We start from the raw sequence: 18,009 nt of genomic DNA on the forward strand, positions 1-18,009 counted from the left end.
TCGGTCCGTGGCATTCGACAATGATGAATGTGGTGCTTCGACGTTTCAGGATGGGAATGCAAGGCCTCTTCTTTCGTAAGACGATGCCACCCTGAAAAAGGGCTTAAGGAAGGTCAGGTCTGCACTTTCAATCGCATTAAACTTGCGGTCGACCTGCTTAGAAGTCGACATTTCCGTCACGATGTTCGCACTCACTGCCGATTCTTAACCAATGTCAATTGCCGAGAGAAGCCCTCCTGAAGGGCACCGAGCGGAGCGTCCTACAGCCAGAGAAGCTGATGACGATATCACACAACACGTGGCCATGGCATCGAAGCCTCACGCGCCTGCTTGGCACGGCACAGCTCACAGCAGGAAGTTGGCAGCGGACAACGATCTCGGTTTGTGGCTGAGACCAGAAGTCAGCCGGTCAGGACCGCTGCTGATCGGTATTGGGTCTGTTGTGAGTTCTTCGATGTGACTCGAGGCTGGGACCTGGGGTCGGGTGCCCGGGTTTTGGTCCCGCGTTACTTAAGTCGCGCCCGGGGTTGGGCTTTGGAGCCGGCCCGCGGGTTATTTAGCCCTGGAGGTACTGGAGTCTGGCTTGGGGAGGGGGTCTTCGGGCTAGGGGTCCTGAGGTAAAGAATTCCGAGGCACTTCGAGTTGAGCCGGGAGAGTCCGAAAGCGTGCCGTTTGGTCCGGCTCCAGGGTTATTTCGTCCCGAGTGTTTTGGAGTCAGGCACGAAGGTTGGCTTTTGGGCCGGGTCCTAGGCCATGTAGTCCCGGAGGAGAGCCTGGAGACGCGCTCTGGGTTCGAGACCCGGGTATAGTTCTGGGGCCGGGCTCGGGTTGGTACCTGTGGCGTCCCGCAGCAGTGGCGCCGCCCTGCGGCCGTCGGTCGGCGGCCGGCGCCGGGTCGGAGGAGGCCGTTTAGTTCTGGCGCCGTGCCGGGGCTGTGTACAGCGGTGCTGGGTGGTGGACGGTGACCGGCGCAGAGATGTGGTGCTGCGTCGCGCTCCTCACGCTTCTGGCCGCCACCTCCGGTCAGTCACGCTCGCTCTCCGCCCTGATACCGGGTCTCTAGAGGTCAACGGCTCGCCGCACGGTCTCTCCTCCGTGGCCTGAGTGTCCTCGCTGTCTGTGTCGCATCGAGGTGATGTTTCGAGATGTGATGGTCTGAGAGCTAACGTCGAGGCGTTTCACGTCTGGCTGGCAGCTCCTTCCTGAGCAACCCCGCGGAGGTCCTCAGTTTTAGACTGACGGTTCAGCTGCGGTGTAACGAGCTTACCGCCGGTTGCATCGGTTTCCCCTTGGCCTGGGAACAGAGGCATTCGGTGCCGGCTAATTACAACGAAAACGCTCTCACATTAAATCAGGGTTGATTTACATGATCCCTTCGGAGTGACTGAGCCCCACCAAAAAAGTTGCGTTGCTTTCTATCTTCGCCGAGAAGATTATGTTGCCAAATAGCGGCTTTTTCAGTCGCAGCGAATCCCAAATCACCGAAATTGTGTCGATGCTGCTCCTTGTTGTCGGCCGTAGTGCTATCGTCTACAATGCTGTTATAATTGGATGAGCCACTGTCGATTGCTGGCTCCTTAAAGACCATGTCTTGGACAAAACTTGGTAGAATTACTACGAGTAAGGAGCAGCGCCTTTCAAACAGCGGCATTAACTAGATTAGGGGAATGCACAAATGTCGACTGCATTTTAACTAACAAAAGTCTACTCAGTAGAACAATATTGTTAGCAATGTCGAGCCACAGACATTCAGACTACGCTTTGGTCGTTGCTTCCGTGATTTTCCAGAAAATATCGTCCCGTCCCTTGCCAAGGATCGATGCTTGAGAAGAGCTGAGACATTCTTTGGTTTCATGTGAGGAACAGATATAACTCCTGCACATCTGCGAAGCCATGCAGGCGCGCTGTGCAAGATATAAAGCTTTTTATTTGGTGCCATCATACTTATCTAAACGTCTCAACCACGCATGGACTATGGGGTATGAGCAATGGAATCGACAGGGACAATAGATATTAGCTCCGAATCCGTGATGCTCATATGCACGCATCCTGTCGAGGATGTCTGCAGGATTTGGGATTGGGCCATTTCACGGAGTGTAACAGCACTACAAATTTTTGGTCTGCCTATTTTACACATCCACCTTCATTTAGTTGTCGACATCTATTCGCATGCTTGTGAACGTAAGTACAACTTTGGCAAAGGACGGACACGAATTTCCCGTTGAGTGCCACCTCCCCCCCCCCCCCCCCCCCATTCCTCTCTCCTTGAATACGCCGCCGCAAACTGTTGAGACCAGCCACAAAATGTTTCTACGAGGCTACAGTGAGTGGGCTTTTTCAAAACCGTAACGAAGTTCGCCAAATGTTGTGTGGATTATGATTCTTTAAACAACTTGAATTTGAGGGCTCTTGCTATCAACAGTTTTTTAGTCACAGCAAAGGTTGTTCCAGCATAGTTAGTTGTTTGTGTTTCGACTATAGCAACCGCAATAAACCTTGAAACAGCTAAAAATGTTTGCAAACGTTTTAGTGCGATTCACGTAGTAGGCTTTGTGAGAAACGGTTACTTTCTTGTGTAAACAATGCGGCTTGGTGTTAACGTAAGTATTGTGCTGCATAGAGAAAGGTGTCTTCTTGTGCGTACGACGTCATTGGTTTGATGTTGCGATATCAGCTCGTTAAATATGCGCAAGTTATGTTGCACGTTATACGCGTTGGTACCTATTTGGATTTTTTTCGATTACGGTTGAGTCAAACTGGCCGCAGTACCAAACAATAGTTCGCGTCTTTCCTTTGAGTTTGGAGTGAAATTCGAACGCTAAACGAAATGAACAGTCAACTGTCTCCTTTTGATTTGGGGTTTGTCTTGTTTTACGATGGCATGGAGAGGAATCCCGTGACTTGCAACATATGTTTTCCTCCAAGAAGGCGCGGGTGGATTTTGAGTGAACTTTTTGCATTTTGAGGCTGTGAATCTCACCAGTGGAATTTGACATAATCAGGCTGTGGTTTGCTGCGGGCATCGCTGACGACGGAGCATTGCCCGCTGAACGTAGGCACTGCGAGGATCCACAGTCCGGCTCGAGACGGGGAGAGCAGTGGGCAACATTTCACAAGTGCCGAGACACTTATGACTGACCAAGCTAAAGCACTGTTGAAACATGGAAGTGACCATGTTGGAAATAATTGTTTTAGCCAGCATAATCTGTTCGGACGCTGATTTACTGGACTCAAGGGGTTGTGTGTGTCCCCCAAACACCTCTTTCTGGGCGTCTGTGCCAACTGTAACCCATTTGGCTTACGATGCACGCAGGGCGCCCTTCTTGTCATTAAAGGAGGGATCTCTTCTCGCCGTGACCTTTCCATAAACATCTTAGCTGGAGCAGACAGGCACCTGGGCAAAACATGAGCCTGGAGCGGCGGCGTGCCGTGCCCGGGTTACGAGTTCGTGCTCCTCGCGCTCCGCAGGCACTGTCAAGGCCGCACCCGGCGCGGGGCGGTCCGCAGTCGCGGTCACACGCGGGCTCAAGTGACCGTACCCCTGTGGATACCTCCCCTCCAGAGGGGGGCGGGGGCGGAAGCCCCAGCGTGCAGCTTTGCAGCGCCTCCTGAGTACACAACACATACCGCGGCAGGAGGTGGAGCGTCGCACATGCCGCGGTGCACCGCGCCCTTGGAACTGAAGAAGCCGCCCGTCTGCTCGTCTCGAGAGGCGTGGGGTCGTAGAACGCGCTGCACTTCGGCGCGGAACCGGGCGCGCTCGAATCAATGTAAATACACCGGCCTGTGTTTACCGGGCAGGCCTTGGTCGTCGCTCCGAGAGATGCTCTGGTAGGTGTCAGCATGGCACGCGGACACCTCAAAAAGGCAGCCTGCCACGGTCATGGCCTGGCCGTGACCTGAACGGGAGGCAAGTGCGGCCGATGCCTCTTCTGCAGCCGTTCGCGATCCGCCCTTCTTACGCAATGGCAGATATTCCAGTGCCGAAATGGAAGCAGGCTATGCTATTTATTTATAAAGTGTCTGACTGGAAGGTGTTGGATTTGTTGCGCTTATAAACGACCTTTCGGTGAGTTGTCATCCTGTTGAGTTTGATAAATCGTACGTGACATTACCCCCTGCTAAAACTGTACCAAAATTCGATTTACCATCGGAATCATTCCCTGTCCTTCTCTTACCATGCAGGCGGTGCCAACTGTACATTTTACGTTACGCAAATCCGCGTCGTGATATATGATTAAGCCATTACTAATGTCCACAGCTGCGTTCACGAAGTACATGTGATGATCACCGAGCCCCGTCAGAAATATTCCAACGGTGCTGCACTTGTCCACATTCGACGAAAACGGCTTGACTGTCGATCACGCGCATAGGCCATGAGACAATGGTGCACTGCTGACCGCATCTGAGGCCGCGCGACTTGGCTGGAATATTTCCCGCTTACTACCGAGATTTCGGCGAGCTTTTTGCGGGCTGGCTTTGCTCGCTCGCCGGCCAGCTGCTACATCCGGCGCGGTTCGCTGTTTGCTTATCTCTGCGCGGTTCTCACAGTGCCGGCCCGCTGGGGCACCGGTCCGCCCGCCCCGCCCGGCGCGGCTGGAGCACACGCGCGCCCTGCGCCCGGCGCGACCGGACGGCCGCCCGCCCCGACCGGCCGCGGTTGGAACACACGCGCGCCCGGCGCCCGGCGCGACCGGACGTTCGTCGCGCCACCGGCTCTTCACGCCCCTGCAGGCTTCGCTGTCTGATCCCAAACTGCAAATAGCTGTTCCGTATTTGCGCCACCTTGGCCGCTAATTCATTTAATTGAAAGACGCTCGTAAATTGATCGTCGTAATTTGTCTGACTGCACCAAGAGTTCCGTAGACGGCACTGGTCGTAGTCCGCGTGCCTCGGTGGGTGTATTTTAATGTCTATTATCGTCTCGCTGTTCTAAGAAGCGTTCTGCGGAGCAGTTTCAGAGCGCGCTCCGGGTAAATGCACAGCTCACCCACACTCTGCTGGCAATCACGTCTTTGTCGTGGCGAGAGCTGTGGCACGCACGTTTGGAAGTGTTCGTTTAATGGCGGGCGTGCGCATGCAGATCCAGTGCGAATATTTGTTAGGCTAATGTCTATCTGAATGGCCGGGGGAGCGTGAGCCATAAGTGACTGGACTAGTGTGGAATGAACCGCATGCTTAGAAAATTACTGAAAACGCCCAACATATATCACATCAGTGGTAGATCGCTCTGCATACCTTCCACGGACTAAAAAGTGAGGAGAACCAGGTTCTTTCTTTCGCAGCAATGTAGGTGCTATGTCAGGCCCGTGACAGGGCAAAGCTGCACACATGCTTAACGCCATGTATGTGTAGCTTGGCTGGCAACTGAGGTGGGAGCGGAAACCAGGCTCGACAGTCTCGGACTGATCACCCCAATTTGTCAGCAACAGCTGCCATTATAGACCGCCCCTGCCGTCAGTATTTGCAGATCACTTATTTTGCGTCATCCTAACCAGCCACACCGTCAACCACGAGTTACGTTAGATACGGCAAAGTTGCACATTCTAACTGACCATCGGATGACATTATATGACTATGTCTTTGAATTTACTGTCGAAAAATGCGGGTAGCATGTTTTGTTACGCTTATTTCGCTTAAGTGTTCAACATACTTAATCTGTATTACGTAGTCGTCATCAACAAATGCGTGACCACTGTAACCCACTCGGCTCTGACGTCGCTTCGATTTGAGCTGCAGAACTGCTCCCTCTCACCTGCGCCCATGGCTTGATGGCCTTAGAACGGATCGAGGACGATCAAACCTTTTTCGGCATAAAAACCTGAGCCGTTACGCGCGCGCGCATGTGAAAGCGCCACCATCAAAGTGGTTTTTGTCCCTCATCTGAGCGAATCACGCGCCCCTCAGGGCACAGGTGTCCGCTCGAAGGGTCCGAGCTCCTCGCGCCTCCCGTGGCAGGCAGAACAAAAGGGCAGCATGCCGTTCATGCTTCACTCTGTCGCCACCACCCAGGTGCGCTCCTCGCCCGATAACAGCTGATACGTATGCAGCGCACGCAGTGCCCTGTCCAAAAACGCGCGTAACTCCCAGCAAAAACGGCCTGCGCTAGGGCCCCCGAGGAGGCACGGACAATATTGGTTGTTGTACTGGCCGAGCTCAACCTCAGGGGGTCAGGCTCGGTGCACGGACAGCGAAGGGTGCGGCGCAACGAGCGGCGGGGGGCCAAACACGGCGCACCGTGCGTTGGCCAGTCCCTCGGCGGGTTGAAACGGTGGAGAATTTTGGTGCGACGGACGACGAGCGTTTGTGTTCTGTGCGAGGTGCGAGACTTTTGTGACTCCGTGCGAGGTGCGAGGAGTCTGCGGTACCGTGCGAGGTGAGCGGCGTTTGTGATCCCGTGTGAGGTGCGAGGATTTTGTGATCCCGCGCGGCCGCCGCTGATCGATGACCTGTGACATTGTGTGACGTGAGGGAACTCCACCACCTATGGCTGGTAGGAACAACTATCGAATTGTACCGAACTCAAAGAATGTCACCTACGAAAACGTCGCTCCATCTTTAGGTTTAGTCAGGACATCTGCCTTTTCAGAGTATTATGGCGCTCAAAGCACAAACTAAGGCAATGTACCCTTATAGTCTGGTGGATTTTTCGTTGAAAAAGTGAAATTTGACCTCGAAATATATCACAGCACGAGCAAAGGTTAACAAATGATACAATAGACAATAAAGCGATCTTTAACTCTGGGTAAGACCTGTGAGTATTACCCAGATTATATTATAATACTAATATTATTATTATTACTGTCTGTAATAATCCGCAATAGTGGGCTTCCCAGCCTGTAGCTTCCAATGCCCCACTTGCTGACGTGCTTCCAAACCATGAGCCGCTGCATTTGGCTTCAAAAGGTTGCGCCTTATCTGTTCATATCAATTTATCAATGTAGCAGGTGACATTCAAAGAAGTCCTTTACTTCTATACCTCTACAAAAGCATTATTTGCGGTCAAGATCACGGAGAATGAAGCATTGGCTGTGTTTTGAACGGTGAACGCACGGCACGCATACAGTGTTACTATACCACTATATCAAATGCTTTCTCCATCTTACAGACGGACGGCTCTTCTATTCAAGTAATCTAAGGCACGTGTTCGTTTTTGCTGCCTGATTGATGATATCTTAACTTCTGTTGTGTGAAAGAAAATCCACCTTTTGTATACTGAAAGCCCAATGGAAGGGAACTCGGCATTGGCTAGAACTAAACAGTCGTTTTATTTCCATTCTGGCGCGTGAAGAATGATTGTTATTTATAGCGCTACGCACGCGCGGTCCCAGGTCCTGTGACGTGTATGGCAGACGTGTCCTGGTTAGTTTACCGTAACCATAAGCCACGCCTCGTCTGCAGCCACTTCGCCTTGTCCATTTATAGGGAGACTGGTGGTATGGCACCAGAAAATGTTTGAAGGTTGCAATGGTACAGGTGATGATCGCATCGGGTTAAACATGCTGGACGCACTTGGCTTAGCTATTTGGTCTTATTGGTCCCTATCGTTCATGTGGTTATTTTGCAAACTGTCGTGTAACATACTCCTCCTAATTATCTTCGTTCGCCTTCCTTATGGCGTGCACAACGCTTCATATTTCGTCGCACATCCCGTGGGGTATTTAATTATACGCGGCAGCCAGCCCCGCAGCGTCAGCCCCGCAGGTGACTTGAGACGTACGAGCAAGGGATACGCGCTGAGTACATTAGCTACGCTAAGCAGTGCCGTGGCTGCTCGCCCATGGTTGCGTGACGTCATCTCTGGATGAAAATGTGCTTAGCACATGTCGAGGAGTCCTTCTAGCCGCCTAACTTGTACCGTCTGCATCTGCCGGGGCGGCATGGCCGAGTTGGAGCTGAGCTGGCACCCGCGTGGTGAGCTGACGCCGCCGAGCGGCGGACGGCCAGCAACAGAACGTTTACAATGTTTTCGAGCTTCGATGCCACGGCTCGATCTCCAGTCATGTTTCGATACGAGCGGCATTGCCACTGGTAGTCGGTGAGTGCTGGAGCTGATCGGCAACCTCTGTCCAAGCTATGGAGGAGCTGCAGCCGGACTTAGCCAGACGGTGGTCGCGTGACGTCACTCTCCATCTGTTAGCGGTGAAAGTCCACCAAACATTTTACAACCGTTTTGGAATTTTTGTTGCATTTAACCGTTACCTGCCCTCCATTTCTTGCCGATTTTTGGGCGTTTGGCACGACACGTACAGTTAGAGATTTCTGCGGTCAGTGCACAACATTGACTCCTTACAAAGCTTTCCTCGCCGGTTTCCTTTCAAAGCGGTCGATAGGACGATGCGAAAAAGTGACATGCGATCGCTGCTTGCAACGGCTCAGCGTGTTTATTGTTCTGGCGAAAGGGTTCTGTGAAGCACGGACAAACCGTCGTCGGTAGCTAGAGCGGGTGCCGTAAACGTTAGGAGAACATCCGCTGTCAATAAACTGACCGCCTTCAACTGTCCAAAGTTCAGTCTTCTCCGTCAGATGTTAAGTCGTGATGATCCAAGCATCCTGCACCGGGTCCTGTCCCAGCCGTCCAGAGGTTCTGACGTGGCTTGATGTGACGCTTTGACGGTCCTGATGTGGCTTGATGTGACGTTTTGACGGTCCTGATGCGGCTTGATGTGACGTTTTGACGGTCCTGATGCGGCTTGCTGTGACGTTTTGACGGTCCTGATGCGGCTTGATGTGACGTTTTGGTGGTCTTGGTGTGGCTTGATGTGACGGTTTTGGCGGTCCTGGTGTGGCTCGATGTGACGTTTTGGCGGTCCGGGTGTGGCTTGAGGTGACGCTTTGGCGGTCCTGGTGTGGCTTGATGTGACGTTGTGACGGTTCCGATATCCTGCATCGGGGTCCTGTTTTGTCCAGGGATCGGCCGCTTACCTTAGCATGGGGCGGTGCATCTGCATGCAAATCTGAATACTGGGCGTGGATGTAAACACGTGACACGAGGCTCGAGGTGATCGTCACATGAGCGCCATCAAATATTTATGCCGCCGAGCAAAAACCGACCTCCATTCGACATGGATTGAAGACTTGGTGACAAGATCTCACGATGTCCTGTTGGCACACGGAGCCTGTCGCCGCCACGAGCCGGCAGATAGCAAACGTTGCAGTCGCTGTGTTTGATGGTGCACTACCTAGCAGTTGACAGGCAGGCCACAAATCAAAACGGCACATTGCATTCAGGGGCAGGCTACGGAGCGAGCGCACGGCCCGCCGTGTCTCTCGCAAGGCCTGCTGCATGACGCATTGATGCGATGATCGGACAACCAGAGCTGCCTCCCGACTGGGTACCTTGCTCCAAAGCATCAGGCATGAGTTCCTGCCAGGAATGCAATGCCAGCGACCGAGTCATCTGAAATGGATGACGGAAGAATGGAGGTGCGCCTCCCCGTCACTGGTGATGCGGTCGGGTCGGGTCGGGACGGGCGTGGACCGAGCCGCCATTGTTAGGGAGCCGTCAGTGCCGCGCCTGGGTGATCACTCGTCACTCCCATGGGCCTGATGGGCTGGGCTGGCCCCGTCTGTGGAGCCTCCCACACCTGGTAGGTAGAGCAGCGGCCTGCGGCGGCAGCGGTGGGCCGGTCAAAGGGCGCGGGGTGGGGCCGGCGGGCGTTGGGCAGTGGTACCGAGCCGCGCCGACAGCGCCAGCGTGAGAGGGTGCGGCGTTGGCAGGCCTCCAGCACGGCCAGACGGCGCTCCGTCGCCGCCGACGGTGCCGACGCGGCTGAAGTGGCCCGGCTGGCCACGCGCCGGCGAGGGGGGCCATCAATGCCGGGTGGCCGGACCGGGAGAGAACCCACCTGCGACGGCAGCTCGGCGTCCGAGGTACCGGTGCGGTCAGCAGCCGCCGCAGCTCGGCTTGGCGCGGAGCCGGTGTGCCGAGGACGACGCCGCTGCGCCAGGCCGTATAAACGGCCCACAACAGGCTGTCGGCCTACCGTCTAGTCCTGTTTATACTACCGACCGAATCAGCCCACGAGCGTCGCCCCCGCAGCTCTTGCGCCTTTGACTGCCGACATTCCCGGCGGCGCCAGATGACGTCTGCAGCGGCGAACAGCGTTGTCTGGCGTGTTGCCGGCCGCTGCCCGGGCTAGCGGGGCGAGCTCAGGGCGCGCGCCGCCGCCGCTGACCCAATTATGACCCGGCATACAGCAGGAGCCGATCGCACGGCGCGCGCGAGCCGGGACGAGGCCAGGCGGCTGCCTCAGCGTCTCACACCCGCTGAAGGGCGTGGCTTCTGCACAGGTTGTGGGGTCCCTGTCAAACGCAAATGAAGACAGACTCGCTTTGGTTCGGGCGTGCCAAAGACGCCACAGGTTGGCGACGTGCAATATGATGAGTCAGGATAATTAATCTCCGTCATCCCGGACTTTGTTGAACTGTCTTGTATGACTAAGAAGTGCTAATACAGGTCCTACGTATTGTTTGGAAATGACTGACTGATGACTGACTGATGGAGTAAATGCAGTCAGCATAGGATTTGGCACATTTGACACTAAACCAAATACTTCCAAACAGCATCATTTACTTCATAACAGCATCTATCAAGGCATGGTTTCCTCGGTCTGGCATCTTATTTCTTTACAACGTATATCATCAGAGGCTTGACTGCGCTCACCTGGCATCGCTGTTCGGTCTGGCAACACCCGCCCAGCGCTCTCGGCACACCGGCCTCTTCCACGAGCCATTTGCAAGGCTCAATGCTGATAAAAATGGATTAGTCACACGTCTGGCCGTTGCCTGCAATCGTTTTCTACAGCATTTTCCCCAACTGACTTCTTTAAGTAAACAAAATCATTCGGATCTGATTTGCTTTGGTTCGCCGGCACTGGTGAAGCATTCTTTTGATGACCGCTGTGTCTGAGTGTGTAAGGTGGCTGTCTAATGTGTATGTGTGTTTGTTTGGGTTTATTGTTTGTGTGTGTAGCTTGTATTTTTTTGTTTTTAAAACTGCATTGCTTCCGCAGTTGGGCTTTTGCCTGTGGACTGCTTATGCTCTAGATAAGCAAATAAACAAACAAATAAACAGTGCTGGCTGTGTGATGTTCGTCTGGAGGTCAACATTGACATTGCTTGCCTGATATCTATTGTTTTCCACGTGGGGTTCGCGAATATTTTCATTGATATCAAAAGTCGCGAAACCCCGATCTTGGTGCAGGTACATTACAGTATGATAATCGCCCAATGGCGTGCTCTTCTGCGCCCAGACGTCGCCAGAGATTTTGTGACCACGCTTTTCCAAACCCTGCGTTACTCTGAAGACCGGACTGAAGCTCCATCCTTCAAAGCAGTGAGTGATGGGCCCGGGCCTAGGTGCAAAGGTTCGCCGCGTCCAGCCGAGGGTTATGAAGGTTTGCTGTGTCCAGCTAGCGCGGATGCCAAATTGCTGTGACCAGTCAATACAGGTGGTGGTTCACTGTAAGCAACGAATACCTGTGATAATGCGCTGGGTCCAGTCAGGTACTGCCGTAACATGCTGTGCCCAGTCAGTGCCTGTGGGAGTTACCTGTTTTTACGAACAGGGACAGAAGTTTTCTTGTTTTGTTTTTTTGGACGCGTTACCCCATTTTTCGTGTCGCAAATTGGTACGCATCTCAACTTATTTAATACAGCTCGTTTCCAAAAAAAAAATTCTGGGACGTAAGTAAGTTATTGATAGAGCACAGAATAAAACTGTGCCTTCCTTCTGATCCCAAGATCCTTCTGAAAATGACGCTTCTGAAGTTCACCCTGTCCAGTCAGCTCTCGCAGGGGTTCACTGTGTACAGTGAGGGCCTGTGGGACTTCACGGTGTCCAGTCAGCGCCTGCGAGAGTTACCAGTGGAGTCCATGTCGAGCTCGCTGTACTCGGTCATTGCCTGTGAGAGTTCACCCTGCCTGGCTAGGACGAGCATTTCTCTAAACAAGACGGCGACATCCCCGGCACACATGACGCCTGTCAAAACACGGGGGTCATACCGGGCTTTCACCCGCCGGGCGCCTGGGCTCAGTCGGACAACACGTGTTCCACGAATGGTGGACAGTTGCTGACAGAGGGGCGTCGGGAGCGGTCCGAAGACTCCCCGCCGCGGTGGAGGTCGGGGGCACTGCGGGGGAGCTCGAAGGTCACTTCCAGTCGGCAATGAATAGCACTGTTGTCTGACTGTCCTCCCGCCTGTTGCGAGGAACAACGTTCGACTTTTTCGTTTGGCCACCCTTTGATTGCGTGCCAGTGGCAACGTCTGGATGGCGCCCTCCCAGAGCTATGTGATCATCGGATTATCGCAAATTGGTCCGGGAGGCGTCTTGGAATGCTCACTCGTTTCTGTAGTAATACGTGTCCGACCAAGCGAGCCATTCTCAGACTCCTGCCATGTTCTGGCACTGACGCAGCATGGCCGCTCCTCATTCCTCTCTTTCCAGCCTCAGGTTGCCGGACTGTCCTCGTTTCCCGCCCGCCGTACTCTGACCATGGCATGGTCACTACAAGAGAACCTCCCCAGTTGGTAAACCCGTGGGTGCATATGAAATGGGTAACGGGTTGGCTCAAGTACAGATTTGTGAAGATGATGGGTTTGGTTACGGGTATGGGTAAGACGCTCACTAAAGTTCGGGTTGATCCTTCAGGAACTACTACGAATTACTGCTGTCTGCACTTGTTTTGCTCATAATTTCTTTGATTTCACAATTTTGCAATTTTGCATAAAAAGCAAGTTTGTGTTTAAATCGATCCTATCTTCTTCTATAATTTAGGATCAATGTCCTAGCGCAGTGCAAACAGCTGGGCTCAACTGATTTGAAATAGGTACACCTGTACTAGTTATAACAATGCCCATATAGGTATGGGCTTAGTTATCCTCATAGGCAGCGGGTGGACTGGGTGAACAAACATCATCCGTGCGTGTGGTTCTCTGGTGCCTACTCTTCGCTCACCAGCCAGCGGCTGCAGTGCGCCTCGTTCCTCGCCTGCCGTCCTCTGTTCACAGCCCGCTCCATTCCCGGTATACTGTCCTCTGGGGGCGGCGCTGTCCTCACTCCTCGCCTGCCGTCCTCTGTTCACAGCCCGCTCCATTCCCGCTATACTGTCTTCTGGTGGCGGCGCTGTCCTCACTCCTCGCCTGCCCAGGGTTCTCTGACCGCCGCCACCGCCTGCGCAGCGGTGCCGGCGGCGACGCGGTCGGATGACAGGCCGCCGCCTGCTTACTGGAGGAGGCGGGACGAGTGGGGCGCTATTTCGGCGGCCCAGCTGGAGCGGCCACCTTATCTGCGATGTAAGCCCTCACAGTAATCCGGCCGGGGGCTGTCCGGAGGAGGACCGGCAAAAACAGCGGCGGGTCTCGTCGCTGTATCTTGACAGACGCATCTGGGCGGCTGGCTGGTGGTGCCGCCGGCTGGAGCCAGCTGGAGGTCGGCCCGGGTCCGGACCGGTACGCTCCACCGTCGGCGCCGAGCCCGGCCGCTGGTCGGGACCCCAGCTCTCCTCCCTGTCACCTGGTCCGGCCGCTGGTCGGGACCCCAGCTCTCCTCCCTGTCACCAGGTCCGGCTGCTGGTCGGGACCCCAGCTCTCCTCCCTGTCACCGGGTCCGGCCGCTGGTCGGTACCCCAGCTCCCGTCCTTGTCACCGGGTCCGGCCGCTGGTCGCGGCCCGAGCCGAGATCCTCCTTGTCACCGGGTCCGGCCGCTGGTCGCAGTCCGAGTCGAGATCCTCCCTGTCGCCGAGAGTTATGGGTACCGTGAATCACAGCGGAGAGGCGTCAATATTGATGATCTGAAGCCACACAGGGCGCTGTAATCATTATGACGGGACTATTTGTAGGGCAGACCGATGCGAATCCATTTCACCGCGTACCTGGCGCCGTCATCCGCGTCAGTGAACCACAGACCGTGTCAGATACTCTGGTGGAGTCCAGTCGAGCATGAGGCTCTGGGTTCCAACACTGGCGTCAAAACACATATAAGCCTGAACAAGGATCTGAGGTCATGTGAAGGCACATATTGGTGGATAATGCGGCGTGACATACGTGGCGACGGCTACATGAGGCTTACGAGAACTCGTAGCATCGCATAATCTAAGCATGTTCATCGAAGCGGTTTGATTACACCCATTTTCTTTACCGTTCTCCCCCTGTTAACTAACACGCACGAATTGTTATGCAATGGCAGTTTGAAGTTGCATTCACAAGCCACAACTTTCAACAAAAGTTATGACGCGGAACCCCGCACGAAAGCTGCACTCCTAATTTGCCCCGTGTTTGTTGCACGCATAAATGTGGCCCGTGTTTTGTGCACTTCTATACGTGTCCCCTGCTTGCTGCACTCCTAGACGTGTGCCGTGCTTGCTGCACTCCTAGACGAGTGCCGTGCTTGCTGCAATCCTAGACGTGTGCCGTGCTTGCTGCACTCCTAGACGTGTGCCGTGCTTGCTGCACTCCTAGACGTGTGCCGTGCCTGCTGCACTCCTAGACGTGTGCCGTGCTTGCTGCACCCCCAGGCGTGTTCCGCGTTTGCTGCACCGCAAGACGGCCCATGTTTGTTTTCCTTGGTGCTTTATCCGCAGCTGGTTGACATTAGTAGCGGAATCACGAGTTCACGGAGCTCCAATATCCGCCAGTTCTGTTGTCTCGTCTCTAGCAGTGAGGCTGTTATCACTTCCTCCGTCACTCCGCCTGACCTTGGTCTGGCATTCGTCTCCTCGGAGGGTGACAACATAACGGTGCCTCGTGAAGTGACGTCCGTGTCTCGGCACGCCCCTGCGCTGCTCTTTTCGTTTGACTGTTTCGTGGTCTGCACCACCTGTTGCTCGGATGGTGCAAACGAAAGGCCGGCTGAGGTGCCTGAGAGAATCGTGGCGGTACTCACGATATTCAGTCCAATTTCACCCTGCGGCGTGCACCGTGCGGCGTAAAATATTATTCGGGTGCGACGACTAGGCAGCAAAAACGAGGACTTGGCCTGAGGAGGTGGCCTTTGTCCGTCAGGGCTATGTCGTGGTTGAGTTAGGTCCCGGTCATGAACCAGCCCGGTGCGGGGCCGGGCGTCTGATTTGAGCCATTCAGACCCGGTGGAGGCGTTCGACCTCGTGATTCAGCCGACGTCGGGCCGGTTTTTACGCGTCATGCCCAGACAAACTGTCAAATCGGCCGGTGATGCGTCTGAGGTGCCACTTCTTTTGAGGGCAGCCGACAGTAAACTAAGCGATTTACATTTCCGGGCTCCGGTCAAATTACGGGAAATGACGTGGCACGCGGGCTGACAGCGAACGACCGCCACTCGGCGAGGGCTGCGCTGGACGGGGGTCGTGGCTAGGGAACACGGGAGCACGGGAACACGGGCCGTGACGAGGAACACGTCTGCACCGCGGCTGTCCAGTTCCCATGTTCATAATGATAGTGGCTGGGGCTAAGCGCTGTCGCCAACATGTCAGCTACTGTGGCGCTGTTGCCAACATGTCAGCTTACTGTGGCGCTGTCAGCAATATGTTTGGCAGGGCTGCCGCACGTGGCGCGCGACACGTGCGGCACCCCCTCCGAGCAGTTGACGGTGACCAGATGCACCACCCTACCATCATGAGGACGATTTAGGACGACTGAGACGATTCCGGTTCGTTTGTTGCGGAGTGCCGCGACTGTGCAGCGATGCTGCTGACGTCCGGAGGGGTAATACGACATGCACGTCGCCACAAATCAGTTCGCTCCTCTCTCCATCAGAGTTGGCTCTTGACCCAAGTGACTGAGGTGCCGGGAGGCTGGTGCCGACATAATGTTTTGCGGTATGTTTCAAACAGCTTGCGCCAGTGGCCTTAAATCACGAGCATTCCTCAAGTCACGCTTGTCGTTTTATGTTCCCTGTACGACCACGCAAGAACGGCAATCTCAGATCAACGAACATTTAGCCGAACAGGTCTCGAGTGGACCTTTTCCTTGCCGTTCAGAGATACACGACATCCCCGTGTCAGGTAGACACTTAGAAAATTTGCCAACTGGCTTCATCGCATGGCCGATCGAAGTAAGGCGTACGTTCTTAGAACCGTGCCCATTGCCATCAGATATTGCAAAGTCATCTCTTCTCACACCTCACCCACGGTAGTTACAGTGTCTTCTTGTACAATGACTGAAAAGCTGCATTATGTTGCTCCACCATTGCATCATGCTGCGAGGCTCCAGTAAAACAGCACACTGAAAAGTAGTTTCGTTTTCTCGCACCCTTGGCCTGTTTCGGTCCGCGAGCTCTGATGCTCCGACTCCGCCCCGTCTTGCCCAAACACAGCCCCATGTCGGGCTAGCCCTCAGACTGCCGGTTGCCACATCAGATGTGTGCCTGGCACGTGGCCCGACGCCATGGCATCCGCTCCGGTTTGTACATAGTTGGCCAGTTGCATGTCCCGTCCCGTCAGGAGCCAGCACGATCGCGAGGTTTTTGTCGCGCCGAAGCTGACCTGACAGGGATGGCAGCTGTTTTGCAGGAGTCATGAGCTGCTTTTTGTCCCCCTTGACCCAAGGCTGCCGATGTGCATGACAAGTGTGTTTGCAACATTGCAAGATCTAGCTGTTTTTATTTTCCTGTGCTGCTCTTATCTGTGTGTGAGGACCTTCGATTTCTGAGCTGAAATACAATGTACTGAAATGCCCTTTTCGAGATTTTAACGGTATACTTGAATTCGGGCAATACAACGCGAAAATCAGGCACGACGAATTGCTTTTGAATATGGAACACGTGTCACACCTATCATGCGAAATGTTTGACACCTAGGTAAGCACCATAAAGCACGCGTCTGAAGGCAGTTCGGTGTGGCATAATTTTGTTTAGACCGATATCAAAACTCTCCGAAGCAGCTCTCTCAAATTTGGGTCCAGGTAAATAATGAACGTAAGAAACACAAAAACCGAGGTATATGATGCGAATAGGCCTGCCTAAGCATAACATCTATACCAAGAACACATCAAACTTAAGCATATGGGTGCATTATAAAGAAAGAAGCAGTAGGGTGCTCAAGGGATGGACCCTGAGTCAAACTTTGACATGCATTGAAATCCATGTAAATAATTGTCAAAAGTGAAATCATCGGCGTCGGCGGCGAACTCATAAAATAAATAATACGGAGCAAAAATGAAGCAAAAAATAGTTCCCCGGTATATAGATTTGTATTCAGTTAAGATCTACAGCGCCCCCGTCGCCTTCAACTTTGGGATGAAAGTAGTTAAAATCTGGGGATGTATGCGCCCTCGGTGCATTTCTTATCGCTCGACCTGCTTAGCTTCCCCAATTTATTTGGCGAAACCACACTCCTGTGTGCCCCAGTTGTGAAACTTACACATGCCCAAGCAATGGCGCGCCTCGACACGGCCCGACTTTCCTCAGGCACCAGTCCATACGGCGGGTGAGGCCAACAGTGGACCAATCAGCTGTCCGCTAGTCGACGGTGGACCAGTCAGCTGGCCGCTGTCTGAACTGATGGCAGGTCGTTAGAGCTGGGGCGGACGCGGGGTGCGCCGTATCCCGTCCGTCTGCGGCGGATCTCCCGAGGGACGGAGCCCGCGTCACCCAATTAATTACCAGCGTGAGCCGTCGGCGTCAATCGACAGCAGCCACCACGGGCCGCACTCCGCCGCTGAGGCTCCGACAGACCTGACCCACCGTTGAAGCATCGGGTCTGTTTACCAGACCGCTGCCGGTGCGGTGGGCTCCGTTGTCAGGCCTGATGCCGGGACAGCGGGGTGGGTGCCACTGCCAGGACAGCGAGGTATGTCTACACTGCCGGGATAGCGGAGTATGTCTTTACCACCGGGACAGCGGGGTATGTCTATGCCGGGACAGCGGGGTATGTCTATGCTACCGGGACAGCGGGATATGTCTATACTACCGGGACAGCGGGATATGTCTATACTACCGGGACAGCGGGGTATGTCTATACTACCGGGACAGCGGAACATGTCTGCACTACCGGGACAGCGGGGAATGTCTATGCTACCGGGACAGCGGGA

At 54.3% G+C, this 18,009-nt stretch overlaps 1 protein-coding gene across 3 annotated transcripts in view; it reads left to right on the forward strand.

Annotated features, from left to right (window-relative positions):
* The first annotated feature begins 926 nt into the window (after nt 1–926).
* The window catches only part of LOC119093970 (protein amalgam), a 49,060-nt gene continuing 31,977 nt past the window's right edge, over nt 927–18,009 (forward strand). For all 3 annotated transcript variants that reach the window (XM_037217003.1, XM_037217004.1, XM_037217005.1), the window contains exon 1: nt 927–1,022. In XM_037217003.1, the coding sequence (XP_037072898.1) occupies nt 977–1,022 (46 nt within the window). In that variant the 5' untranslated portion in view covers nt 927–976. The remainder of the gene's footprint in view (nt 1,023–18,009) is intronic.

The sequence above is a fragment of the Pollicipes pollicipes genome, unplaced genomic scaffold, assembly GCF_011947565.3.
Source record: "Pollicipes pollicipes isolate AB1234 unplaced genomic scaffold, Ppol_2.1 Scaffold_4002;HRSCAF=4701_pilon_pilon_pilon, whole genome shotgun sequence".
Taxonomy (NCBI): domain Eukaryota; kingdom Metazoa; phylum Arthropoda; class Thecostraca; order Pollicipedomorpha; family Pollicipedidae; genus Pollicipes; species Pollicipes pollicipes.